At 51.3% G+C, this 27,626-nt stretch overlaps 10 protein-coding genes across 10 annotated transcripts; 5 read left to right on the top strand and 5 right to left on the bottom strand.

Annotated features, from left to right (window-relative positions):
- Positions 1-606: 606 nt before the first annotated feature.
- AKAW2_81086A (uncharacterized protein) lies at positions 607-2,167 on the top strand (the record flags this gene model as incomplete). The annotated part of the gene is made up of 2 exons (XM_041682179.1): positions 607-730; positions 783-2,167. 2 exons carry the CDS (start codon positions 607-609, stop codon positions 2,165-2,167), a joined length of 1,509 nt encoding a protein of 502 aa, XP_041549047.1.
- Positions 2,168-5,935: 3,768 nt separating this feature from the next.
- On the top strand, positions 5,936-6,947 carry SSO2 (syntaxin; the record flags this gene model as incomplete). Its single annotated transcript, XM_041682177.1, has 4 exons — positions 5,936-5,960; positions 6,027-6,493; positions 6,544-6,823; positions 6,880-6,947. 4 exons carry the CDS (start codon positions 5,936-5,938, stop codon positions 6,945-6,947), a joined length of 840 nt encoding a protein of 279 aa, XP_041549046.1.
- Positions 6,948-7,646: 699 nt separating this feature from the next.
- Positions 7,647-8,175, bottom strand: AKAW2_81084S (BolA family protein; the record flags this gene model as incomplete). The annotated part of the gene is made up of 3 exons (XM_041682176.1): positions 7,647-7,824; positions 7,885-7,991; positions 8,062-8,175. The coding sequence occupies 3 exons, from the start codon at positions 8,173-8,175 to the stop codon at positions 7,647-7,649; spliced, it is 399 nt and encodes a 132-aa protein (XP_041549045.1).
- A 581-nt stretch (positions 8,176-8,756) lies between these two features.
- On the top strand, positions 8,757-10,882 carry AKAW2_81083A (acyl-CoA synthetase; the record flags this gene model as incomplete). The annotated part of the gene is made up of 5 exons (XM_041682175.1): positions 8,757-9,132; positions 9,191-9,492; positions 9,541-10,457; positions 10,531-10,769; positions 10,842-10,882. 5 exons carry the CDS (start codon positions 8,757-8,759, stop codon positions 10,880-10,882), a joined length of 1,875 nt encoding a protein of 624 aa, XP_041549044.1.
- Positions 10,883-12,955: 2,073 nt separating this feature from the next.
- AKAW2_81082A (cytochrome P450) lies at positions 12,956-14,376 on the top strand (the record flags this gene model as incomplete). The annotated part of the gene is made up of 4 exons (XM_041682174.1): positions 12,956-13,756; positions 13,823-13,930; positions 13,986-14,152; positions 14,202-14,376. 4 exons carry the CDS (start codon positions 12,956-12,958, stop codon positions 14,374-14,376), a joined length of 1,251 nt encoding a protein of 416 aa, XP_041549043.1.
- Positions 14,377-14,579: 203 nt separating this feature from the next.
- Positions 14,580-17,852, bottom strand: AKAW2_81081S (exoribonuclease II; the record flags this gene model as incomplete). Its single annotated transcript, XM_041682173.1, has 3 exons — positions 14,580-17,202; positions 17,265-17,602; positions 17,658-17,852. The coding sequence occupies 3 exons, from the start codon at positions 17,850-17,852 to the stop codon at positions 14,580-14,582; spliced, it is 3,156 nt and encodes a 1,051-aa protein (XP_041549042.1).
- Positions 17,853-20,776: 2,924 nt separating this feature from the next.
- On the top strand, positions 20,777-21,477 carry AKAW2_81080A (uncharacterized protein; the record flags this gene model as incomplete). Its single annotated transcript, XM_041682172.1, has 3 exons — positions 20,777-20,935; positions 21,007-21,338; positions 21,393-21,477. 3 exons carry the CDS (start codon positions 20,777-20,779, stop codon positions 21,475-21,477), a joined length of 576 nt encoding a protein of 191 aa, XP_041549041.1.
- A 360-nt stretch (positions 21,478-21,837) lies between these two features.
- Positions 21,838-22,125, bottom strand: AKAW2_81079S (MoaD/ThiS family protein; the record flags this gene model as incomplete). The annotated part of the gene is made up of 1 exon (XM_041682171.1): positions 21,838-22,125. The coding sequence occupies one exon, from the start codon at positions 22,123-22,125 to the stop codon at positions 21,838-21,840; it is 288 nt and encodes a 95-aa protein (XP_041549040.1).
- Positions 22,126-22,453: 328 nt separating this feature from the next.
- AKAW2_81078S (cystathionine gamma-synthase) lies at positions 22,454-23,714 on the bottom strand (the record flags this gene model as incomplete). The annotated part of the gene is made up of 2 exons (XM_041682170.1): positions 22,454-23,491; positions 23,553-23,714. 2 exons carry the CDS (start codon positions 23,712-23,714, stop codon positions 22,454-22,456), a joined length of 1,200 nt encoding a protein of 399 aa, XP_041549039.1.
- A 269-nt stretch (positions 23,715-23,983) lies between these two features.
- AKAW2_81077S (uncharacterized protein) lies at positions 23,984-27,626 on the bottom strand (the record flags this gene model as incomplete). The annotated part of the gene is made up of 5 exons (XM_041682169.1): positions 23,984-24,057; positions 24,117-24,463; positions 24,518-24,569; positions 24,627-24,824; positions 24,872-27,626. The coding sequence occupies 5 exons, from the start codon at positions 27,624-27,626 to the stop codon at positions 23,984-23,986; spliced, it is 3,426 nt and encodes a 1,141-aa protein (XP_041549038.1).

Raw genomic sequence — 27,626 nt, 5'->3', positions numbered from 1 at the left:
TCTCACTTGACCACAAACGGGCCCTGTCCTGGTGGCCATTGGTCCCAGGGTCAGGAACGGTCCCGCTTCGGCTACCTCTCTATATCTCCCACCACCAGGAGATATAAGGTGTGCGCCGTTTCCCTCGCGAGTATCTCGTGCTCTCATCTTTCCAGAGGAAAATCTGCGCTCAACTCCTCCCACTCGCCCTTGGGATTTTCCTGCCTGGTCCCGCAAAGATGTCTGGAGATCATGAGGCTGAGATCACTCAGTAAGTGTCCACTACCCTTTTGTGTTTGATTTTCACCCTCCCTGTGGCCTGGTCCATCTCCCGTGTCGGTGACTCGTGAGTCACCATTCCGTCACAGCTCATTCGAAAATCGCTCCCCCTCATCCCATACTAATGGATATTCCAGGCCGCAACAACAGGGCCACGGCACCGAATCGATTGTGAACGAAAAGGCGGCATTCACGGAGGCTAGCGAAAAGGCCCTCGGTCCGACCCCCGACGGCGAAGAACCCAATGCTGAGGAAGTCGCTACCCTTCGCCATGTTGCGGAGCATCTGCCCATCTCCGCATGGCTGGTCGCCGTTGTCGAGCTGTGCGAGCGTTTCACCTACTACGGAATGTCTGGCATGTTCCAGAACTACGTTGATCGTCCTCTGGACGGAAGTGAGGGCCGCGGTGCCCTAGGCATGGGTCATCAAGGAGCCACTGGTCTCACCACTTTCTTCCAGTTCTGGTGTTATGGTTCGTCTACTACTGCATAAATACGTGGGATCGCTGGCTGACATCTGCCCAGTTACCCCCATCATCGGTGCCATCGTCGCTGATCAGTACCTCGGTAAATACAAGACCATCGTGGTTTTCTGTATCATCTACCTGGTCGGTTTACTCATCTTGGTTTGCACGTCCATTCCGACCGCTCTTCACCATGGAGCCGGTGTTGGTGGCTTCATTGTGTCTATCCTGATCATCGGTCTGGGAACGGGTGGTATCAAGAGTAACGTTGCTCCTCTGATTGCCGACCAGTACAAGCGCAAGAAGATGGCCATGTCCACCACCAAGAAGGGTGAGCGGGTTGTCATTGACCCTTCCCTCACGATTCAGCGCATTTACATGATCTTCTACGGCTGTATCAACGTGGGATCGCTGTCTCTCTTGGCCACTCCTTACATGGAGAAGTACATTGGCTTCTGGTCTGGTTATCTGCTTTGCTTGTGCATGTTCGCCGTCGGTACCATGGTGCTTATCTTCGGCCGCAAGTACTACGTTGTCCGCCCTCCCCAGGGCTCCATTATCACCGACGCCTTCAAGGCTCTGTGGATCATGGTTGTCAACCGCAACATGGATGCCCCCAAGCCCAGCTGGCAGGCGGCCAACAACGGCACAAGAACCAACCTCCCCTGGGATGATCACTTCATCGACGAGCTCAAGCGTGCGTTGGTCGCTTGCCGTGTGTTCTGTTTCTACCCGATCTACTGGGTTGTTTACGGCCAATTCTCTAGCAACTTCGTCACCCAGGCCGGTCAGATGGAGGGTCACGGAATCCCGAACGACTTGATGCAGAACTTTGATCCGATCTCCATCATCGTCTTCATCCCCGTCCTGGAGACCCTTGTCTACCCCCTGCTGCGTCGCTTGCGCATTCGCTTCCGTCCGATCACCCGTATCTCCCTGGGTTTTGTTGTTGCCTCCTTGGCGATGATGTACGCGGCCATTGTCCAGCACCTCATCTACTCCGCTGGGCCCTGCTACGAGCACCCCGGATGTGCTGCTTCGGAGGTTGATGGGTCCACCACCGGCAACCACGTGCACATTGCCATTCAGACGCCTGCCTATGTGTTCATTGGTCTGTCTGAGATTTTCGCGTCGGTGTCTGGATTGGAGTATGCCTACACCAAGGCTCCTCCGTCGATGAAGTCCTTTGTGCAGTCCATGTACCTGCTCACCAACGCCTTTGGTTCCGCTCTGGCCGAGGCACTGACCCCTGCTGCCTATGACCCGGCCATCATGTGGATGTTCGTGGGTCTGGCTTGCGCCTCCTTCGTTGCCGGTATCATCTTCTGGCTGGTGTACCACCACCTCAACGACCAGGAAGACCAGCTCAATGCGCTCGACGCCGACGATCCGGATGCTCCTGCCGCGCCCCCGGCCTATAAGGAGAAGAAGGAGCAAGAGCACTGAAAAGCCCTCACTCCGCTCGATACCCTCTATTTCTTCTAATGTACTATAATATTTTTGACCCGCAGTTCTCGTGTATACGCGCTGAACGTGATATATGCGAAGTCGCGCAGGCCCGCGTAAGAGCACCTGCAGAGCAGATGAGAATGAGAAAGGGGCGGGTGTACATACGATGTACGGATTATGCATATTTTTTTTCCCCCTCGTTAATTTAGTTAGTATCACGATTAGCATAGCAATATATTTATGGCGTTGCCTGGCTGAATTCGTCGTTTCCTATTGCCTACTCCGTACGGAAGTCATCCGTCCGCCCAGTAAAGCAGACCCTGCAGGTAGATAGTGGTAGTGCCCACTGCCCACTGCCCACATAGTAAAACTGTAAAAAGCCGACCCGTGCCTGAAATTTATTCTCGAACAACCCACCAAATTAGACTACTTTTACTTACTCGGACAAGTGGATACTTCTCTTATCTGCTCGACTAGTTAGCCTCGTATTCTCGTAGACCAGTTGCCGTGAATAATGAGGGTTAGGTAAGTAGTAATTGATCGGATACCAGCCGAGAGAAATTATACTTCGCATAGCGAGCAAGAAAAGGTTTATTGAATTGAAGCATAAGTACGTATGTAACTGTTCATGACGGTGGTTATTAACATATAGTATTTTTAAAGGTGTATATATACTTATTTCCACATAATAATTATAACAATAGTTATTATTATTATTATTATGAAGGTGCTGGTATGACTCATTTAAAGTGTCCTATCCGGACGACGGAATAGAGCGGAAAGAGCGGAAGAGGTAATAGGATGGAAGGGAATAAATCTGGTTCTAGAATGTGTGTGCGCAGGCAGACAGGCCATAGGCAATTTGGTTTTTACTTATTGGGGGGAGAGATTTTCGGATGTCTGGTGGGTGGGCAAACTGCACTCACTGCAAATTGTTGTGTGTGCTGGTAGGTAGACTAGGTAGAGTAGCTATGGTTGGACCCTTACTGCAGTTCCATGGATTTGGGGTATTGGGTTCTGTGGATGGGGGAGGATTTTGAAGGATTCTAGACCGTAAGTAAGTTGGCTGGGTTGGGTTTGCTGGGTCTGTGGTTCGGGCTGGGTGGTTGTGGTTGTTGTAATGATTGCGCTTGTGGGTGTGATGTTAATCAATCCATCAATCATTCGTTGTTCGATGGGTATAAAATCATTGTTTTGTGTTTTGGGGGTTTTATGTAAGTGTTGGTGTGTTCCAATTTATTTCAATTTGGTAGGACTTCGGAGTAATGGTCGCAGTACCGTGTAAGTACTCTTAGGGTCGTTGAGTGGTGATGAAGGGTCAGTTGGCTTCATTCAAAACGGGATTGACTTTGTAGAGTTAGCCGGGAGACATTCGACTTTATGTGATTTACACCGTTATTCTAATGTCACAGTATATGTCTGCTTGCTTAAGGTACTTTCATGTAGGTACCAAATGCTAATTGAATATATGTTCAACATCCCTTGCTGTGACATATTAGACTTAAGGTTCATCGCATGAACCCACCTATTGATTCCTTCAAAGTTGATTAAGCATTGGACCACGCGACACTATGCTAGGGATAGATTTGGAGTAACGTGAGAGTTCGCTGCTTCACTGCCTGGGAGCATGTGACCTCTTGATTGAGTGGAAAAACGGCTGCCTGAGGTTTAATGACTAGCCCCGACCGAGGGATTGAATTGAATGGGGCAGTGTCTTGTCCACCCACTTGAGGCTCAGCTCAAACTAAACTACTCTGATATGTGGCGGTGGGCACATTGCCATTTAGACACCGACATTTCCTTCTTAGAAGCATGATTCGAAGAATGGATGCATGCACCTGCACCGCGAATGGAGTTCGGTGTTGCTAAAATTACGCTCGCTTGTGGGTTAGACAGGCACACGCTGGCCAAGCTAGATCGCGGCTGTGGAGCTGCTGTGGAAATTCCATTGTGCTGCGCTGAGCTGAGATGAGCTGCTTACGCTGTTATTATTGTGTTGCAGTGCTCAGCAACGGTATTGTGTGAAATTGCCATTGTCCGAAAATGTTAGGATTAATATGCATGATGGCATGAGAGTAAATAAGATGAAACTTGAGGCATGGTTCTGCCGTTGCTGAAATTGTAGAGTGGGGAAACGGCGTCAGGGGAAATTGAGCTAACATATTGTAGTCAAAAGCTTTATTACTTCTGATTCCTTGCGAGTTTGATCGTTGGCTATTTCGTTGCCAGCGGTTAACAGTGTATGGGGTAGATTGGGCGCGTAGTCATGGAAAGCTGGGTGGCAGGTGGGGAGACCGTTGAAGCTCAACCCTGCCAGGGCCCAGATCATGGTTTCCAGATCACATCCAATGGAGTAGGTACATATCAGTGACGTGCAGGTTGCCGCTCCACGGCTTCAGGAACGTAGTTAAGTAGCTCGTGCCGGTGTTCAAGGCTCAATGGTAGGTCGTATTTGGGGACAAAACTGAATACGCACACAGTTGCGAGTGTTGGATGAGCAGCACAGAGTGGATAGCTTTCTAAGACATAGTGAGATAGTTGCGATTAGTCCCTTTGTTCTGTCTTGGGATCTTCTTTCTTAAATCTTAGCTTCACAATCAAACTTGGCAATAAAAAGCAAAGATTGCCGCAAGTAAGGGTGTGATTCTGTCAGGGCCATTCCTGATTTCCGGCGTAGAGACCCGTCTGATGAAGAAAGTACTGGGTATAGCATCAAATGCACCCCGACGATCAGCAACACTTTATCTATCTCGATCACTCAAGGCATCATTTCGAGCCTTCAGCCCAGCATCGCGATTCCACTTTTTGGACCCGACCGAGCTGTTTCAGAGGGCATAGACGGTGAATGTTTTGATTATCATCATCGTGGGAAAAAGGGGACTCGAGGATCGCCGGCCGGTCTGTGCTCGAGCTAGACGCCCCCTACTAATAATATCGAGAAAAAGCCATCAGTGCTAGGTTTCACCCCTGATTGACCAGAGCAGCGAGAAGAGAGAAAACAGCTTCACTTTCCTCTTTCTTTCTTGATTCCCTTCCCACCCCCAGTCGTTCCTTACTTTCCCCTGCCTTCTTCTGGAAGTTCAAGAAGAGTTGTTGAGTTGAGTGACATATTTGCCATCTGCGGGCCAGAGCCAGTCAACCGTCGAGGGCTTCCCTTTGGATTTGCAGCCGCCAGTGGCTCAGCCGCCTTGTCTCACCCGTCACTCTTTCGTCCTTCCCCCATTCTTTCTTTCTCACCTCATTCCCTCAACTGCTGCTTTTTTTTTCTGCCTGCCTGCCTGCCTGCTACCTCTTCGTTCCCTTCTTGTCCCCTCCTCCACCTTTTACCGTTTCACCTATATTTGCAGTCCCCGACTCTATTTACCCACGAAACTCTTAATCCTCCCTTTCTGCGGTAGTCGCAATTCATCGCCGTTCTCGTTTCCCGTACAACCCCGAAGCTACGTCCACCTGTCGGAATTACTCGCTGCGACCAGTGACCCACGCTGCATTACGACCTCTGTGTCTGAATTGACGGCTGTACGGACAATTCGATTTGAAAGTCTCAGAACTACAATAATTAAATCACCATGAGTGTATGTCGAACACCCAGAAACGTCATCATCCTGACCCTTGCCGTTACCCCACCCCTTATTACCCACCACTTGCGCATCGTCAAACAGTCTGCTAACTCGTCGATTCAAGTACGGTGGAAACCAAGGTGGCTACGGCCAGTACAACCCCTATGGCCAGCAAGATGCCAACCCCTACAGCGACGCCAATGCCATGGAGCAGGGCAACGGTAGCTATGGTAAGCGCACCACCTTCAGCCTCTCTGTCTGACCCGACCATGGCCTAACCTGCGATCGCACATCAGAAATGGGCTCTTACAACCAGCCGGCCGACGCGACGACGCTGCTGAACAAGTGCCGAGAGATCAACGACGGTATTGCCGATCTTCGCGCCAAGCGCGAGGGCCAGCTGGCCGCCGCTCAGAACGCTTTGCTCGACTCAAGTACCGGAAAGGAGGACCAGGTCGCTCGCCAGACTCTGGACTACATCGAGGATGAAGTGAACAACGGATTCCGTTACCTCCGCGATCTTCTGAAGAAGGTCAAGCAGACCCCCGGCTCCGGTGACAGCCGTGTGCAGACCCAGATCGACGTCACTAGCCGGAACCTCCGTCGCGAGATCGAACAGTACCAGAGATGCCAGTCCGACTTCCAGAAGCGCCTGAGGGAGCAGGTTCGCAGACGTTATGAGATCGCCAACCCCGAAGCTTCCCCCGAGGAGATCGAGCAGGGTGTGGACAATGTCTTGTTGGGCCAGGAGCAGAGCTTCCAGGTATGTTCTTTCGAGCGGGTTCAGCAAGTTCATGCTAACATTCCGATTAGGTCACGGGTAGCCGGACTAGACAGGCCAACGACGCCAGGCAGGCCGCTTTGGAGCGATCGGCCGCCATTCGCAAGATCGAGCAGGATATGATGGAGCTTGGCCGCTTGTACCAGGAAGTGGCGGAGCTGGTCCACCAGCAGGAGCCTGCTGTGGAGCAGATCAACCAGGATGCAGACAACGTTGCGCAGAACGTTTCGAACGCGAACAACCAGATCACGGAAGCTATTGCCAGCGCTCGTCGGGCGAGAAAGTGGAAGTGGTATGCTCTGCTGGTCGTCAGTAAGTGTCCCCGGATGCGATACCCGATTCATAGGCCAGGCTAACAGTATCTATAGTTCTCATCATCGCCATCGTCGTCGGTGTTGCCGTCGGTGTCACGGAAGCCAACAAGTCCTCGAAATAGAGCCCGTGACTTCCATGGCATATGCAATATGCTATACTTGGCTTGATCTGATGACTCGACCTTGCGCTGATATAAATGCTTCGCCATGCCAATGCCCTTCATCTCTCCAGATACCCTCCGAGGTATTAACCTTGTCCTGCTTCTGTTCGCTTTCCGTTCAAGTTTACGCAAGGCTGTAACGACCTCTTATCGTTTGTGTTCTCGTCCGATGCTCTACTTCTTGTCTACGCTTACGGTAAGCCGAGCCAGTCGAGGATCGTTCGCTTGCTGTGATTCTTCCGTTGTTATACCACTTTGTCGTTTTGCCTTGTCTTGGTTGAAAAACACCCACCTGCTGAATCGTCTCCTATGTCTGCTTGATCGCTCGTCGCTGTTTGTCTGTATCCACTGATCGGTCGTGTATAGTTTCTGCGTCTTGGGGCGTATGCGGCCTGATGAATTACTGTCGCTGCACGTTGGCTAGGATGCGCTTGATGCTATCGCAGTGTATATATTAGAGTCTCTTCGTTGCCCCTACCTTTGGCGCTAGAACATGTAATAATCCGACTACCTTAATAATAATATCCCTTGATGTATGTACGAACTGTATGCAGAACGCACTCGATCGACCGTATAATGCATTTATTCATGGGTATCGCAGATCAAGTCAAATGAAAGAACATCAACCTTTCCTGTATCAAGTATATGCTGTATGTTGTATCAAGCCTTCGCCGCCTTCCTCTCTTCCTCCCTTTGCTCTTCCTCCGGCGTCTTTGTCCGCAGCTGCAGCGCATGGATGCCACCCTCGCGACTCATCTCCTCCTTCAACAAACCATAGACCATACGATGGCGCGCAGGCTGGGGCTTCGATTGGAACGAGGGAGAGGTAATCGTCACACTAGACGCAAATATAAGTCAGACCAACACGTATCAAGAGAAGATGGGCGTATTGACGAACTGGAAATGGGTTTCTTTCGAAGTCGATCCGCGCATGGCGTTATGATGTGCGTGCAGATGCGAATCATTGCGGATGACGAGGGTGGAGGGGGCGAAAGCGGTTGTAAGCTTTAAACATTATTACTTAGTATGAGAATGTATAAATTGATACTCGTATGTTGGTGGGTATTGGACATACCTTCTCCCGGATGAGATCTTCGACGGGGGTTGCGGAGGTAGAAGCCATTCTGGTAGCAGTAAGGGAGAAGACGCGGCGGGGGAGGAAGCCGGAGAGGGAGGCGCGGGGGAGCATTGAGGGGGAAGCGGTAGTCCCGGTGGAAGATAAGGCGGGGAGGAGAGATATAATGCTGGGTAGTAGTAATTATTGAGATACGGAGGGGGGTTTCTTGATGCTGAGCGATGAGAATCGGGAGACCGCAATTGGCCACGGAGTGGGCGGGTTACTGCTTTGGGAATGGTGCGGAGGTCGGGGGTTGTCCGTTGCTTCGTCACATTTAGATGCCTTTCAGTACTCAATCATCACCCTGGCAGGCGTGTTATTCTTTCTTCCGGAAAGACAAGCATCGGCCAATCTGACTGGTTCCATGCAAAGCTATCACCATCCTTCCTAACCTTAACATGCTGCTTTCAATGCATCTCCAACCACCGATAGCCGGAGCAAAGCAAGTGCCGTTGCCGAGACCGCAAAGCTCCGATGCGCTTCCTCCCCAAATGACATCAGTTCCGTCGCGCCATTCGCCTTTATCTTTTGCCTTGGGTATCGATCAATCCATTGATTGACGTGGTTTACCTGCGCAACGGGACAATTATAACCTCGAGATATCCTGACGGCTGCTGGGTCATGCCATACGGTTCCCACGCATCTCTTCAGTCATGTCCGGACGCACCTTGATGCCGCTCCTCTCCCGGGGCTCGATTGCTTCTCCGTCTCGTCAACATTCGTTCCACACCCTTCTAGCGTGGAGATGTGGTGCTCCTACTAGTCGTCCCAGGTCTTTAGTGACACCTCTCGCTCGTCGATCGATCTCCTCCCTGCCGAATCTACCTCTCTTCCGCGCCCTCCAGGACCACGATCAATCCAATCTAGCGGTGGTTCACAGCGCGTCTGCTCGATCATTCACATACGGGAATCTGGTTGCGGATGTGCTGCAAGCTAAAGACCGGCTGCTCCACTCTGCTGGGAGTGGAAAAGATGGGCTGTCTGGCGAGAGGGTCGCGTTTTTGGCTGAGAATAGCTACGACTACGTAGGTACTGTGACCACCTCATGTATGATGTTAATGGGATACTCGCTGACAAAATGTACTAGTGACGCTGCTCTCCATCCTCGCCAGCGATGCCATTGCCCTTCCGCTGTCCCCCGCCTTCCCCATGGGCGAATTGAAGTATATCATGGATAACTCGCAGGCCAAGGTGCTGCTTGCAACGGAGAAGTACGCAGCGAAGGCCCAAGAACTCGTCAAGGCTGGTCTGGATCGGGAGCCTGTCTTGGACATCAAGGAGAAGATCAAAGTGGGCGCAAACAACACGGGTTCAGTGTCATTGGAGGATATCGGAGTTGAATCGCGCGGTGGAATGATGCTCTATACATCCGGCACCACCAACAGACCCGTATGACCCTCCACACCTTCACAAATCTACAGAACTAACAACCCCCAGAAAGGCGTCCTCATCCCCCAATCCGCCCTAACAGCCCAAGCGGCCTCCCTCCTCCAAGCCTGGAACTACACCCCGCAAGACCGGCTCCTCCACCTCCTCCCCCTACACCACATCCACGGCACCGTCAACGCCATTGTGACGCCTATCCTGGCCGGCTCCTCCATCGAATTCATGTTCCCCTTCAACACCGACGCCGTCTGGACGCGCCTCGCCGCCCCATTCCTCCCCCAAACCTCATCCACACGCAGCAAAATCACCTTCCTCACAGCCGTGCCCACAATCTACAACCGCCTCCTAACCTCGTTCCCCAACCTCCCCACACCCACCCAAGAAGCCGCCCGACAGGCCATCTCCCCAGAGAACCTCCGCCTCAACATCTCCGGCTCCGCCGCCCTCCCCACCCCGACAAAAAAGGCCTGGTCGGACCTCAGCAACGGCAACGTCCTCCTCGAACGCTACGGCATGACGGAAGTCGGCATGGCCATCAGCTGCGGGCTCGACTTCACCGACCGCGTCGACGGCAGCGTCGGCTGGCCCCTACCCTCGGTAGAAGCCCGTCTCGTCGACACCGACACAAACGAAGTCATCAACCCGGGCGAAGAGCTCGACCCCACGACGGGCCGTGAACGCGAAGGCGAGATCCAGCTCCGCGGCCCCACCATCTTCAAAGAATACTGGGCGAACGACAAAGCCACGCAAGAATCCTTCGTCGCCGACGAAACAGACCCCAAAAGACCGTGGTTCAAGACCGGCGACGTCGCCGTCCGCAGACCCGTCCCCACCGCCGGCCACGGCTCAAGCGGCGAATGGGCCCAAGGCCCAATGTACTTCATCCAGGGTCGCCGAAGCGTAGATATCATCAAGACGGGCGGAGAGAAGGTGAGTGCGTTGGAAGTCGAGAGGGAGTTGCTTTCGCTGTGAGTGCCCCTATCCCTATCCCCCCTAATACTCTTAACAACCATCAAACTGATGTGATGTTAATCTCTGAAGTCCCCAAATCGCCGAAGCCGCCGTCGTAGGCCTCCCCTCGGAACAATGGGGCCAGAAAGTCGCCGCGATCGTGGTCCTCAGGCCCGAGTATAGAAGTAAAGGAGGTGGGAAGAATGGGGATAAGCCCTGGGGTGCGTTGGATATGCGCAGGGCGTTGAAGGATCGCTTGGCGGGGTATAAGATGCCGCAGGAGATGAAGGTCCTGGAGGGGGTGATTCCTAGGAATGCGATGGGGAAGGGTGAGTTTTTCCTTCTTTCTTTCTGTTTCTTTCTTCAAGTTGGGGATGGTTTACTGACTTTGTGGGATTTAGTTAATAAGAAGACGCTGGTTAAGGAGGTTTTTGGGGTTTAGATGTGGTATGTATGGTATGGGGATAGATAGTAATGGAGTACATAGGGAGAAGGACTGTGTGTATGATAGGGTGAATATATCTAGATGGACGAGAATGTATTATTTACTGGCTGGATTAGTATGTATGGCCGAGGCCATTTCTCTGCTCATTGAGAGTGTCTACGTAGACGCCGCGTATAGCAGCAGGGATGCATGCTGAGTTTAGTCTATATGATGTGTATATTGTCTGATTTGAATCCCTGTAACGTAGACACCTCTCTATATGTGAAGTCCATCATGTAGAAAGATCGGTGAGCATACTATAGAGCCGTACTGGCAACATCTCAACCTAGCACGGCATCTTTGTCCGAGTACCAACCAATTAGGGTAAGTTCCTGCGAGGTTTCTTGCTGATATTCTGAACTCATAGCAAACATCTTCATCACCAGGTGTCTGAATTCCCACCGCTACTTACTGTTTACTAACCCTAGTTAGACCATAGCCACTCGGAAATCCCGACCATATCAACGGTGGCGGAATGGGCCGCCTGTTGGCGTGATTGCTGCAGGTATCCTGCATGAGACAATCTTCCATTTTCCCTCAGTGACCGTCTCTTAAAGTGAGCCATGATATGATTGACTTAGGTTGTTAGGAGGAAAGAATCCTAGAACCTAGTATGTCTTTTTGAATGGAAAGTAATAGTCTCACTGTCTGGAATGGAAGCCTCGTCTCTTCCTAATATCTCAACAGGCCTATGTGGATATCGGAGAATATGGCATACGTATGTGCGTCATAACATATTCCCGTGCATGTGGCTTATGTCACCAGTATTGGTCCTGCTCGTAAATCATGCAGTCCTGAAGCAAACCTGCGTCGGATGTCGTCCTGGACAGTATTCGGAGAATATGCGGTGGCGGCTACAGCGGATGTCCGCTACAATCAGGTCGGACGCAGGCCGAAACCCTAGAGTAATTGCAAATCTGATATTGGAGCGGTTTATAACACAGTTCCTGCATTCATATGGTCAGTTAGCTGCTTAACCGTAATCTGTTGAGATCGGCCGGAAGACGGGATGACACGCTGGATATAATCTTGCCGGTCCAGATCCAATGACACCGGTGCACAACTAGGCTGAAAGCTTATAGTCCTGGATGAAAGGTATTAATATTGCATGCCCCTCTTACAACAAAGCCATTGTGTCAGTCAGACTATCAAAGTCTTAATCACAATTATGATCAGCTTACGAGGACTCACCTGGGCCCTAGCACAGCTGCAAGCCAGATGTCTGTTCGCTCAGCCACCTTCTGCTCAGTAGCACCCGAGCATAGCAACGCATTCTCGACATGTGGGTTACTCGATATTGGGATCGTCGACGACTATTTGCTATTCCTGGTGACACTATTCCGACCCTGGTGATTCTCTGGCGCTAATTCGGTGTATCCAGATCCTCATTCGAGACTTGTGTTTAACCGGGATATAACGTAGCTAATTTAGCCGCAGACTTTCAATGGAAGTAGAAAGCCACACGATAGGTACCTTCTGGACAACCGCCTATCGTAAACATGAGTCAGGTCTGGCTGAATGCGCCGAACTCCAACGAGTCAATGCAGTGGACGGAACCGCCCCGACTCCAAGGTCTGAAGATGAGAGCCTCTTAGTGTTGCTCGTCAAGGGGATTCGCAAGATGTGCATGCCTTCTGAACAGGGACTGTTACTATATATGGGTAGCTGGCATCACTCCAAACTACACTGATAAGACGCGGTTTTTGATTAAAAATTAAGATAAACTGACTGTCTCTCATGATGTACACCCTTCTATCACTCTTGGTTGTCTTTTGTGTCTCTGCGAGAGCAATATACCGTATCTATTTTCACCCCCTTAGCAAAATCCCAGGGCCGAAACTAGCAGCTGCCACTCACCTGCATGAATTCTACCACGATGTTATCCGTGGTGGAAAATTCATATGGGAAATCGAGAAGATGCATAGAGCATACGGTATTCTACCGGACCACTGTTAATGCACAATACTGACCATATATGAAGGCCCTATCGTGCGAATAAACCCGCGAGAAGTCCATATTGCTGACCCATCTATGTATGACGAGATCTATGCTGGGTATGGCCGGAAACGTGAGAAGGATCCGCGCATGGTATCATCATATGCATCATCATATGCGGCTCTGGCAACCGTCGATCATGATCTTCACCGTGCTCGTCGAGCCCCGCTGAATCCGTTCTTCTCGAAGAAGGCTGTACTTGAGCTCTCAGGTGTCGTTCAAGAGAAGGTGTCCCTTCTAGCATGGCACCTGGAACGGGTACATGCCGAGCAAGCGGTGTTCGCGTTAAGTACAGCCTTCACTGCACTTACGGGAGACATCATCACACACTATCTTTATGGCAAAGACAACGGGTATCTGAGAGAAAAGGACCTGGTAAAAAGAAACATTGTATGGGACATCTTGGCCAAGGGCACTAGTGCCTGCCATTTGTTCCGATTCTTCCCAATTATTCCAGCCCTAACGAAAGCTTTGCCAATATGGCTCATGCGCCTTGTTCGTCCTGCATTGTCAAATGTATATGACATGCAGGAGCAGATTTCCCGTCAATCAGACGAGGTTTTAGCCCACGAAGGCGCAAAACGAAGGACAATATATCATGCTCTGAGCGATCCTTCTGTACCTGCGAGCGAGCGGTCTGTATCACGCCTGCGCGATGAGAGCTTCATTGTCCTCCTCGGGGGTACAGAAAGCACGGCAGCGACATTGACGCTTGCGACGTATCATCTTCTGCGAAACAAAGACCTTTACTTAAAGCTCCGGCAAGAACTGCAGCAAGTCATGCCTAAGCCAACTAGTGAAGCCAATTGGGCACAGCTGGAGCGGCTGCCATACCTGGTACACAATCGAGACCAATGTACATGCGAGCATTGACACCAAGCACTAACTAGTTGTGATGGGTAGACGGCCGTCATCAATGAAGCTCTCCGGCTTGGGGCAGCAGCTTTGAGACCAGCGCGAGTGGCACCAACAGAGACACTATATTATAAGGGATACGAGATCCCGCCTGGCGTAAGCATAACTGTTCGAACAGGAGGATAATGAACTGACACTGTTTTCTACGAAGACTCCGGTCAGCACAATCAGCTATTTTATCCACCGTAATCCCGCGATTTTCCCAGATCCTGAAAGCTTCGACCCCGAGCGATGGATCCAAGCTGCTGAACGGGGGGACAATCTTACCAAATACCTAGTTCCTTTCACACGGGGCAGTAGAATCTGTATAGGCATGAAGTGAGTACAAATCCTTCACCATCAATAACATAAGCTAATCATCGATCAGCCTCGCCTATGCAGAATTGTACATGACGCTGGCGGCCATTGTGCGTCGCTTTGACCTCGAGCTATTCGAGACGCGCCCTGAGAATATGAAATTTACGCGGGAAATGATAGTACAGCGTCCGGAAAAAGGAGTATGGACACTCAAGGTTCGAGTCGTGGAAACCAGCGAGGTATGACGAGGAGAGTTGTCACATGAGCTAGTTGCTCTTGCCTATTGGGATATCGACAATAAGATCTATTTGCAAACTATGGTACATATAATATAAACACCAGACGCTTCGTATATTAACCAGAGATGAGAGCGTTTAAATTGATGCTGTTACCGGAACTCCTACAACAACACCGATGACCAAAACTCGATATTCACTGTACAAATGCATCACTTCCATTCTCCCACCCGTTGAAACGGCTTAACGACCCGCGTTGCTTCCATGACCACGAGCGAGCGTGCCATATCAACGGCAGTAATCTTAGCGTCCACAATACTGAGGATGTCCAGGTCAGGTGCGTCTGACATCTCTTCGGGTATCAAGACCTGGCAGCGAACTCCCAGGGACGTGATAACAGCAGCGTATCCGTTTCCGTATGGCGTACCGGCCATGGAGGTGCTGCTGTATGGCCTCTGGATCAAGCACTCGAAAGTCTCGGGTAGTGGGCACTCGGAGAAGTAGAAGGCGCGGAACAGAAGCATGCATGCCCAGAATTGCTTCGAGGCTAAATCACATTCCCGGATGCGGTTGCGCTTCCACCGGGACCGAGAAATATATTCATCAACGTATTCACGAGAGAAAGGCAGAGCAGGCTCATCCGTCTGGGCGTCCAGGCGGCGGCCATGCTCGTGTTCGAAGCGAAGCGCGGCTTCGATTTGATAATGAGCAAGGACGTCCGTGTACCGCCGCAGGGGACTGGTTGCTTTGACATAGGTGTCAAGTCCAAGAGGCGTATGATGGAGGGGACTGGATGAAGAGATACCCTTCGGAGCTGCCAATTGCAACCAAGCTTGCCCTCCGTATTGGGAGAGGTTCTCATTTGTTACTTTAGGGTATTCCGGATGATAGTACGTTCCGTCATAGACAGAAGGGATGTTGCGTTCGGCCAGCCATTTTCCGGAGACCCAACAGGCCAGGTTCATTAGAGTCGAGATAAGGTTGCGCTTCGTCATATCAGGGACTTCGTGAGGATCAACTTGTTGTTGGGCCAGTTCAATGACAGGATCGCCAAGAACGTAACGCCCTTCCGTAACCTTCATATTGGAAGGATTCAAAGGCTCTGTCCCCGCAGTCATTGAAAGAGAGATGTCGGGAGATGAAGGCCATTCCATGGCGCCGTTTTTGCGTCGGTGTTCCCGGAACGCCAGCATCAACTGTCTCAGCGTACGGAAATTGGACTCATCCTTCTCATCTACTTCCTCTTGTAACTCCTCACGCAAATTCCGCTTCGGCACTTCTCCCCCTACTCTCAAGGGCTCTAATTCCTTTTCGAAACTAGGTTCGAAAAGACTGCGTAGCTTGCCGTGGGTTATATAGATGACGTTCCTGGCCACTCCATTCCTGATGTCGGTATCAAGAACTTCGCCCTGCAAATTCATCTTCGCGCTGAATGTGAGAGTTGGACGGCCTGGGGCCAAACTGAAGTGCTTCTGCGTGAGGGAGCTCGGGATCATAGGATATGTACGCTCTGGGGCATACATCGTCTGGAGGCGGGAAGCGGCGTACTGCATAACCTTGCCTTCAGAATCAAGGAATGCAGTAGGGTTGGCTACATGTACACGGACCCAGAATGTATCGTCTGATCCCGGAATGCGCTCGAGAGAAACACCGTCGTCGATCTCCTGAGCAGTGGCATCATCCACACAATAAACCGGTAGGTCGCCCCAGTCAGTACGCACATCTTTCATCTTATCAGGAAGCTCCTGTGAGTTGAGCTTCTCGCACTCTTTTTGGACTTCCTCCCACGCCGCATCCGAGCTGGGAGAAATGCCGTGGCCGGGAAGGGCCAGACCTTGGTCGAACAAGCGAATATTCTCCCACGGGTAGAAAACGCCCAGTTCTTGTAGGAAAAGCGTTGCCGTCATGGGGTTCAGTTCCACAGCGCCATACATGCCTGTGCTACGCATTATATGCGAACCGGCCGAGCGCATGGTCCCAGACGTCATTCTGCGCGGCGGAAGACACCATAGTTGTAAGTATTCGATGATCATAAGATCGGTGTCACTGAACTTTTCTGTAACCATTTCACGATAGACCGTATGCTTGCCATCCTGGTCCGGAGTGAATCGATGAGCACTTGGACCGACGCAAGCCATGGTAGTTGGCGCGCGCGCGGTTCGGCTACGCTTGATGAGACGCTGGGCCTTCTGGACGAATTTCTGTAGAGGATGGTCCTTCAAGTTGGGAAGCCCTTTGCCATTTACATTCTGGTAAAGGTGATCTTGGTGCTCGTGAGCCCACGTGGTGACCGTATCCAGAACTCTAGCGATCCGTCTCGGTTTAACCAGGTAATGGTTGGCAAAAAGCGAACTCCGATCATACTCGATGAAGAAAGCATTGGCGTGAGCGACGCGATGGACGAGGAACAAGAGCACATCGTTCAGCTGATCTTTCTCAATATCAAGCGCCTTGCAGGTCAGCTCCTCCAACGTATATTCACGGTAATTTTCCTCATCGGCCACAATGTCATGGATGCTGTCCAACCGGGCTGCATTTGCGCGGTACAGCTCCTGCGCGTCTTGGTCGAAGGTGTACATTTTCTTGAGAAGATCCGCACCAACATTTCTCGGAACTCCACCTTCGGTCACGGATTGGAACTCTGTCTTCATCTGAGCGGCGGCGCCAGGGACGTGCGGGAGCAGGGGCGCAACCATTTCTGGAGGCACAAACCCCTTGACGACATAGTCAAGATCCTTGGCAAAAGCAATCCGCCATTTTCCTCTGTCCGTATAGAATTGTTGCTGTTTGTGGATGGAGCGGATATAGATGGCAAATGTCAGGATACCGTCGACGCTGTTCCGCAAGAAGTTAGCGGCCATGATCATGCACAGCAGCACACGTCAGGTTGCACTTACGCAGTCATCGCCACCAGATCACCCGGCTCCAAGTATTGATTTAAGCCCTCTCCTTCGTCGGCCGAGTTTGTGAACTCCAAAGAGTCATCTGCCGCTCGTAGAGCATCGCTTCCGGCATCGCGAGCTTCACGGTTGTCATTGAGCATGTTTCCCACCCAAGGTGCCGACGCGTCCAGTGAATTCGAAGTCCCTGGGCCTCGGACAGGGTCCAAGTCGTTGGAATGGGACTGTTGCCATTTTCGCAGATAGGTCCGGATGTCCTTGTGCTCGTCAAACTCGAGCTTGAGACGGAGGTTAAGCACCTCAGTTGACGAATTCAGTAGGTCTTGATCGAGATACTAAGGAGTATAATGGTTAGCCGCAAAACTCGACAATTTAGAAAAGGATTCATACCTTTGAGCCTGCGCTGAAGCATCTCCGTGATACAATTTGCGAGTAGTCTGAGAGATTGCTCCGGCGAAGGAGAGGTGGCGCGCGCGAGGCAGCTCCGCAGAGTCTCGGCGTGAGCGCGTAATTCACACCAGCCGCCCTCTGCAATACTCTCGTCTTTGGGAGTAACAAAGGCATTCTGGACCACCCATCATACATGCCCACAACCTGGAGCTCAATTGCTTGATGGAGCAAGAGGCGTGGAAGCAGCTGCGGCGAATCTCCGCGGCTGTAAAATCTACATACTGCCGGCAGTTGCCACTTACCGCTGGGGCGGTGAGTATATGTACCTGGCACTACGAATTCCGAGTTTTCCCCGAATTATGCAATTGTTGGCTTAGCTGTGCGATCTCTTATTGTCCTTGTGGAGGGATCAAAAGACATCCATCTCAGTTTATTTAACAAGGAAGGCAAAATTCAACTACATTGTGCGTGATATCAGCACATTAGTCTACCAGATGATGTTTGGAACGTCACCCAACAACTGGGACGGTACGAAGTGCTACAAATCTGCTGCGTGAGCAATTGAGTACTGACTGTTTGCATAATATTAGCTTAGATACTATCATAAAGTGTGTATCTCCAGTCCACTGGCCTGAAAGTCAAGTGTTTCTAGCCAGATATGGTTGGCAGATCTACTTGAAGCACTTTGATGAGCACAATATATTTATTACGCTCATACTACTCGTATATGGATGGGCTTTCGGCTGGACGATGTAATCCAGCTCGAAGTCACTGAAATCGCAAGTATACCCAGCTTGTTTTACCCTATGAGCTTCAAGTCTTCATTGGGCAGCGTCCCACCGTACCAGGATGATGCAAGCTATCAGGGTCCACCCGCAACTACAGAAACATGCTCCATGCCAGGAAACACAACATAAAGCAGTGAGAGAAGTCGGACTCTGAGACAATAATGGAACCGCATGAAGGAAGTCTACGCGTAGACACTATTGTGTTCTGGTCGAGAACGCTCACCGGTGTAAATTTGATCAGAATTCGATATCCTCATTTTATCAAAGGATAGTATAGAGACCTTTGTGTACCAATGACAACATTTTCAGGGAGCAGATACTATCTCATTACATGCTTTCGTGCTGTTTTACATGCTGGGATCTACTGATTTTGCCAAAATTGGGTGAGATAATAGATACAAATTTCTGCAAGCCCCCAAAGGGATTCGGGACTCCTGGAGCACTACCAAGATGAAGCAGCTATTGCGTGGACGGCTGAGAGTTGTCCTGCTAGACATCAAGACCTTATCATAGTTGCTACTGCTATTACATCGAGTGTCGGTCCTACCATGTTGCGGCCTTCTGCATTAGTCGTTGGACACGCTAGCTCTGCGAAGCCCAACAACTTGTCTATTCGACGGCAAGCAACTTGCGCACATCGAAGCATTGCCCAACGATACAACATTCTCCTAGAATGAAGCCTCTCCCCAACCAAACCGTTGGCGCGGGACAATATGAAGATCTACTATCAACATTGTCACGTCACCAAAGCAGTGGGTTGTGCTTTCGGTATGATTGGACCGTATTTTACCGATGCTCGCAGTGACCAGTAGCATGAACAAGGCGAGAGGCGCAGTCAATAGTGGTCTGACTACGACCACCCAACCAGCTAATGCAGGGATGGCGCAGGATCAGTCCAGCTTCTAAGGAGCTTGCAACATGACCACTTTGGGGCTACGTCATGCTCGAGCTCTACTTAGACGATTTCACCATACACGATATCAAGCTCAATCAGCATCAATTACCCATCTAATGAGGCACTCATGTCAGCGACTTCATCAGCAAGGGTATACTACTCCAAGCTACTAGCTCTGTAAACGAACGTGGCTACCTGCATGCAGGCCTACCAAAAACACCCACGCACGATAAGAATCAAAACCAAAAAGACATTTTCAAATGCCGACAATATTAGCATCAAGAGCACCTCCCCAGAAACGGGGCAAGTAGCAGCAGATCCCACTACAGGGCCATCTCGAGGAATATTGGCGCTCACTCTCAGCCAATACCCACAACCCCAACGTCCCGCCTACAGTCCTTCCACTGCAGGTACGGGACATACCCTGAGTCAATGCGCTTCTCCACGAAACGATCCCAATTAATCTACACGCACATCCTTAATATAGAAAACGCCACAGACGACACTCCCGAGAAGCTGGACGGCGACAGCGCGATCTGCATTGCAGGCGCCTCCCATGCCACTCCCTCCAAGTACGGCGTACTGACCCTCTGATAGTGATGGTAATAGACAGAATGAGGCTGAGCAAGTCCCTCTCCCCACTGCAATAAAACCCCAAAAATACCCTCCGCGCCAATCATCCACACGCCAGTCGTCTCATGTTCAATTAAGCTCTCGTGGGTCGTTGGCCAGGAACGTTCCCGCTATGGCATCTCCAAGCGCCGGTGTGGAGTAGACCCATCCCGGTGCAGCCCTAGCTCTTTACCGCGCACTTACCTGAGCTCATCCTCTTGATAGCTAGCTATGTATGAAGTAAGCGCTCGCTTCACCTTCTCCAAACAAAGCGCTCCTTAAACAGGTCTGAACAGACTCTACCGTCCCGTCGGCGCTTCATCACGCAATGAGAGCTCAGCAACCAATATTCGACGGATCTTCATCGGTCGGATCTAGAACACGGCCGGCACGAGTGTAGCTAAATTTGTCTGGGCCTGGAACTTGAGGTTCTGTGCCGTGTATTCTCGCCTAGCTTCATGGTTTGAATAGGTTCTTGGAGAGAGGGATATTTAAAGAGGTTGGTTCTTGTCGTGGATTTGCTTTGTCTACACGCAAGTCAAACAGCGAAAACTCACGGTCTCTCTCAGTCTCCTTTGCCATTGTCTTATACATTCCTTTGATTCGGGATATTTGTGCTACTACACTCCTTTGTATCATTGTTTGATCTCAACTGTTGTGTTTGCATACGTATTAATCACGGCCATTTGGCTAGCACACACTCTCTCTTCTCTTACAACCCATCTCACTCGTGAAGTGCGTCATCGAGCTATCCACTCTATAATACACACATCTATTCGCCCTAGCAGCTACAACTGCCATCAGGAAGGAAGAATAAGAAGAACATGGCACCCCACGGACTCCTCGGCGCAACCTTCATCTGCGCGCGCATCATCCAGCTCTGCTCACTCATCGCCATAATCGGACTAACAGCGAACTTCATCGCCGAGATTGTCTCCAACGGCGCCACGCCCCCAGCCATCTTCATCGGGACAATCACAGTGGTACGTCCTTTCCCCCAACTTTCTACCTACCCAACATCCACCCCTCTAACCACCCTTGAATGGGAAACCAGACCAGCATCGCAGTGATATACAGCTTCATCACAACGATCCTCTTCCTCGACAACATCCTACACTTCCTAATCTCCGCCATCCTCGACACCCTCCTCCTCATCGCCGTGATCGTGGTATCAGTCATCATCGGGAAGCCACTCTCCTACCTGCAATGCAACAAGCTCAGCAGCGACGGGTCGAGCGGATCATCGGCGTATACGTTCGCCACGCATCTGAGCAGTTATTTGGAGGATCTGAGTGGCGGGACGGTGAACTATACGGCCTGGATTGGAGCGAGTAAGTCGGTGTGTTTGGAGGCGAAGTCCATTTGGGGGTTGTGTATCGCTATGTGGTGAGTAACCTGATAAAGTTGAGCGGATGATGCTAACGATGGTGGCCTGCGCAGTATCATGTTCTTCTTCTCAGGCGTTTGCGGACTCGTGCTTTGGAGACAGAAGAAGGCAGCGGGTGTGGAGAAGTTGGATGGTTAGACGATGGACGATGATGACGATGGCGCTGATAATGCTAATATGATGTTGATGTTGATGTTGATGTTGACGGTGGTGACAACCCCCATCCCCCTAATCTATCCCCTTGCATTGCATTCTGTCCCTTCATTGATCTCTTTCCTATGTCTCTCTTTCCCACTTCAATCATATACGTCCAAGCAAAACCCACACCCTAATACTCTAGACTTCCCACCTCCCCCCACTAGCCAGCGCATGTACCTATACCTATACCAAACAATAATCAGCCAAAAAAACAGACATCAAAACCAATAACCCACAAACTACTTACTCTACCTAGCCAAGCAACCAATATCACTCATTCTAATAGGAGTAGACCGTTGATCACCCCGAACTAACCGGCGGAATCACCGCAACCTCATCCCCAGGCTTAATAACCACCACCTCCCCATCCCCCTCCCCATCAGCCTCAACATCCACATACTCATCCCCCAAACTCACCCCACAACTACTCAACACCTTCTCTTTGATCCCCGGGTACATGGACTCAAGGGTATCGAAGAGTCTCGGCAGCGGTAAGGGGGCGGGGAGACGTTCGGTTTGTTTGCCTGTGTAGGTGGATGCGGAGGCGAAGTAGTGGATTTGGAATGTTGTATTCTCTTTCGAGGACATGTTTTGGGTTTTGGGTGGTTATAAATTAAGAATATTAGGGAGTTTGATGAAAACTGTTTGTTGGTTGGTTGGTTTTATTGATCAAGGGTAGGATTAAGGAGGGGAGAAAGATAGGGAGAAAACATAAGGCGGGCGTGCGGGGTCTGCTGATAAGGATGTGGATGATAAGAGTGGTGGTGGTGCCGCGCCGGCGGGACTGACCAGTTGGTAGGTTATGGGGTAGAATGTCTCCAACTAAGCAGTAGTACTATGCGGAGATCGAGAGATTACTGATGTAAACATCATCTGAAGTGCCAAGTCATATCTATGAGATCGTTCAATTCAGTCATTATTTACCCTCGACTAATTCCTTGAACGCGGTCACCAGATCCTGCCGGAGATCTTCCCAGTTCTCCAATCCGACACTGATGCGCAGCAACCGGCGATCCACAGTCGCGTCCGACATTGTCCGCCATTCGATCAACGTTTCCACTCCTCCAAGACTGGTGGCATGCTGGAAGAATGCCAGCTTGCTCGGGAGCTTCCGGGCAAAATCCTCCGTCTTCATGGTGATCGAGAAGACCGGTCCGAACCCATTGGGCATCTGCTTCAACAGCCAAGACTCGTCCTCCTTCTGCAAGCTGGCGTGGAACACCTGTTCGAGGGCACGCTGAACCACAGCTTCGTCGCTATCCGGAGCGGGGCTGGGCGCACGCAGTGCATCGTTCAGCCAGGATACAAGGTTGTTTGCGTTCTGGCTCTGGCGCTGCACTCGGACTTCCAGAGTCCGCAAGCTGCGAACGCCTAACCAGCTCTCCATATTTCCCATCACACTGCCCAAGAAGATCCGGTCCTCAAGCAGCTGTTTCGCCCAATCCTCACGCTGTGTAGCAAGAACTCCGCAAAGAACATCGCTGTGTCCGCCAAAATACTTCGACCCCGAGTGCAACACCAAATCGGCACCCCATTCGAAAGGGTCTTGGAGGAAGGGCGGGGCGAATGTGCCATCAACAATGAGGTACGCGCCACGAGAATGAGCCTTTTGAGCATACGCTTCGATATTGAAGGCGATTCCCTCGGGATTGACCGGAGTTTCCAGATGAATCACGTCGCCAGCCTCCAATTGCTCGGCAGGACAATCCAGGTCTAGCTTCTGAAGTCCAGTGAGGCGACTGAACAGAGAAATCACGCCATGGCATCCGTGATAACCGTTCCCAATGGCAATCCGGCGGGGTTTGAGCAGGACTAGCGCCGCGTGCAAAGCTGACAACCCCGAGGAGTAGCTAATGGCCTTTCCATTGAGGAGTGAAGACAAGATAGCTTCAAATCGAGTATAATTAGGGGCGGTCAACCGAGAATAGACGTGAGCTGTGTTGTCCTTCTGATCCTAGACACGGAAACACAGTTAGCATTGAGCTCGGAGTGTATTCGGGGAGTAAGACACCTACCCCACTGCGGTCGGCCCAGGGCACTAATTCATTGGGGTTGTCAGAGTAGCGGAAAGTAGTGGCCACGTGAATTGGCGGAGCCACATCCGTGACGACATTCAGGGCATCGTCGACATGAAGAGCGCGCGTGGAGGCGCCCATTTCTCGATTAGCGGGAGCCATGGTGATGATGAGAAAAGATGAGAAGAAGAAACGTCAGGCCGCGCGGACGCAGTCGGGAATGCCGGCCATTCGCCATTCGGAGATTTGCTGTCGTGACTCAGGAAGAGTGGGGAAGGGGAGCCGAAGAGGGGGAGAGGCTGCTCCGCATCGGATAACCGGCACGTGACGCGCGGGCCGACTGGTGGGCGAGGTGATGATGGATGGATGGATGAGTGCACAAGTAGGAAATGGATACTGCAAAACCAGTGACAGTCGGACTCAGCTTAAGCCTAACGACGCAGAGAGCTCATCCTCGACGGCTCACGGACTGATCCGGGCACAGCCGCATGGAAATTCGTCCGATCTATAGGATATCAGTATCAACACCAAACATGCGCAATAGCAAGGGATCACTCGGCATACCTGCTTCAGAGTCAAAGGCAATTGAAATGTCGTCGTGCTCCATTGGGTAATCCGGAGAGTCCAGAGATACAAAGTCCGATGCCGGGTCATCTTCAGTCTTCGGCAGAGCAAATTTGGCATCCACAATCCGAACCCCAAACTTGCCAGCTTTCCCGAAGCTTTCCAGGGTGTCGGTGCCTTTGAGAACGAAGTTCATGCATTTTCCATGATGGAAGTCACTGAAGAAGACTACCAGCTGCACAATTCTGTCGCGCTTAATCACTTGGATTCGAGCTAGGCTGGATTCCCACTTCTTAGTGATCGGGACAACCATCCGGCGTCGTGAGATGGCGAACGAGGTAGCCACACTACATTCCCAGTATTAGTTATGGTCCCTTTCAACAAATCTGACTTATGCATACCTGTCAAAAAGCACCTGGTAGCCCGTTACAGCTCGTTCGAACATATGAAGATCTGAGAGGCATATCAGTAAAGTCGTTTCAGGCCGATATAAAGAGCATTGTATATTACCTTGTACAGATGCAAAGTCGAATCGTCGGATCATTGGTTTAGCCGTGGCGATTTTCAAGAAATCTGTTATCTTATCTGGCATCTCTGGTAGTACTAGATTCTCAGCAACGGACACAGTCCAGTCCTTCTGCCCAGGTCGGTACAGGCTAAGCCCCGTCCGATTGTTGACATCAAGTCCCAGTTTCAGCTCACCGGGCCCTAGGATATCGTTAGCGAAGTTCTCAACAATGATCTGGAAAGCATACCGAGATTGATCCGATCCGTGACAGATCCCCATTCGGTTGCAATGAAAGCACGTAGATTCTCGGATAGCACCGTCGGACCGTACCCATGCTCAACATGTGTGTGCTCACGGTCAATGATCGAGACTGTACCGGCAGGAAATTGGAGATGATCCTTTGCTGGCTGCCCTGTGTTACGATCGGCAGGCTGTTGGACGGTGTATGCACGGATTGGGATCTCAGGTGACTTAACCTCGTTTCCCTTAGGCTGAATACCCAGAAGCAAGGTATGCATGTTTGTGCGATCCTCCGATTCATAGAACGTCATCACCATAGACCGGGTCCTTCCTTCCTCCTTGACCTTGAGTAGAAGGGCTGGTGCTCCATCCTCACCTCGGAGCAGACCGAAAACAACTGGTGCGCCGGACCCAATGGTATGACGCACACTGCTAAGAGTCTTGACCTTTGGGCTTGTGAGTACCGCAAGACGAAACCCTTGATGCACAATTCTACTGCCAGTGCCCTCAGTCAGAGTGATGGTCTTTTCGAAGAGTCGAAGCCGACACCGCTCAATGGGATCGGCTGGGAAGGCTTTGGGCGTTCCAGGGTCCATATACTGGAATGACTTGAGAGTATTTTCGAAAATTACTGTTTCACCCGACTCAGCCTGCAGGCTGGCTTCGGTCTTGCGGGTGTACTGGACAATTTTCCAGATATTCTTGAAGTCATCCTCCTGGAACGCGACCTCCAACACAAATCCACGCGGCAGCTTCACCCTTATCGAATGTGACCGGACTAGCCAGTCCACGCTGTCCCATGTAGGGCCCTTTTTCTTGTCCGACTGGATCATAACATTGACAAGTTCATTCTGGCTGGTTATCGCGGCGAAGACATACCAGTCAGCACGATCACGTATTATGGACAATGCGCATGGCATAGACAGTTTCGGCATGTCATCTTCATTGGAGCTGACGAGAACATTCACAAACATGGTCCCGTAGCTAAAATAGCGACTAGTATCACTGAGTGGCATTGTTTGCACAAAGGAAGGCCCCTTTCCTGCCGTGTCCGCCAGTAGCGAGCTTGTTACGGTACCCGAGAGGACCGCAGCCACGTCCAGAGCGAAAGATGGATACCGCATCCAAACACTAGTGTCAACTGGTATGGCGGAATCACCCTGGGATGCAATAGCCACAAGGATGTTGTTCCGCTTGATGGACATGGCTAATGAGCGAGAATGGTTCATAATCGCCTGGTGTAGGTTAAGGAGATCCGCTAATTGTGCGTTCCCGGTCATGTTGGCTACCGCAATCACAGCATCAATACTCCTTGCGCCATAGCGGGTCACCTCATCATGTTGTGGGACAACATATTCATTGATCCATAAAGCCTTAGCAAGATCCACGATGGCTTGCTTCGCGCTTTCTGTAGAGCTGAGAAGGGGTGATCGTGTGCCAGAGCTGGAGGGGCGTGACCGTGCATAAACTTCAAGCCGTTTCTTTCCCCGCAGAAACCACCACACTTCAGTTCTCACCCATTCGGACAGAGAGGTGTCCTGTATGGGCCTGGCTTCCTCCGCAGAGGCTTGGATCAAGCCTTTAAACTGCGCCATGTACGCTTTCAGATCAATGAAAGCCGTGTCACCCAGTTGGTTAGCAACAGACCGCAATGTAAACTTGGGAGCCTGAGGATTCCGGGAAGTATCGCGGTTATCCCTGCTGGCTGGAGGAGAGGGGGCGTCAGGTTGTTCCGCCATCTTGGGTATGATTTGCCGCTTTGGAGGAGAAAGGCTTTGGGTACTTCCGCCAGGAGAGAGGATCGAAGGAAGGACCGGGGTTTCAGGGCTGCGATCAACTGGACTACGATCGATGTGAGGAGGGACTTGGGGTTCTCGAAACGGGTTCTCTGGCGGGCTGGGCTCTGTCTCCGAAAGGGGAGGCGTCTCATAGGTTGAACTAGGGCTGTCAGGTACGGCCTCTGCCGGACTTTGTACCCCTGCTTCATCTGCAGGGGAGGGTGGATCTGGCATTCGGTGCTGCAAAGCACGTCCCTCCTCAGCTTGCATCTTGTCTCGTATCCGTTGGGCAAACGAATGGGACTCAGGTGAAGCACGGAATGATAAGCGGGAACCTCTTTCTCCCAGGTTCAATGTCATCAGGAAATCAGCGTCCTGAGGGTTCTGTAGCAACAGCGGCTTCCAATCCTCTATACGTGTCCCCTTCTGCGCATCTCTCTGCTGCGGCGCCGGGGCGCCCAAGTCACCAAACGAAGTGTCCAGGCGAAGTTGTGGAAGCTTTGGCTGGCGGTCACCCAAGTCATCCACCATACTGGGACTGTAGCTATTCTGGTTATTACGACATAAGGAGATCTCAATTGTCGGCTTGTCAGTCTCATCACCCCCTTCTCCTATCACTTCTGGAGTATGGGCACTGAACTTGACCGTCAACCCCTTCCGACGACTCTTGAAGGGTGGTTTCGTAAAGTCCACGGGCGGGGGAGCATCATGAAGGGCTGGGTTCAACGAAGCCGCATTGAGGACATCGTGGGCAGACGGCCATTTTTGGGTGGCATCCAATCGCGGAGGCGTAGTCTGACTCGCTCCGTAGGATACGGATTTCGAGCGAGTAGGTGCGAGGAAAGCCTCTATCTGCTGATCCGTAGAGCCCTTGGCCCGCTTGTCCTTTGAGAACAGTTTATCTCTCCAATGCGGCTTCTTGGCCGGCGCGGGCTTCTGTTCGTTCGCGATGAAGGCAAAGGGATCCTCGGTGGATGTAGACAT

Source organism: Aspergillus luchuensis, chromosome 8 (genome assembly GCF_016861625.1).
Source record: "Aspergillus luchuensis IFO 4308 DNA, chromosome 8, nearly complete sequence".
Taxonomy (NCBI): Eukaryota; Fungi; Ascomycota; class Eurotiomycetes; order Eurotiales; family Aspergillaceae; genus Aspergillus; species Aspergillus luchuensis.
This window is presented reverse-complemented; position numbering and strand designations above follow the sequence as displayed.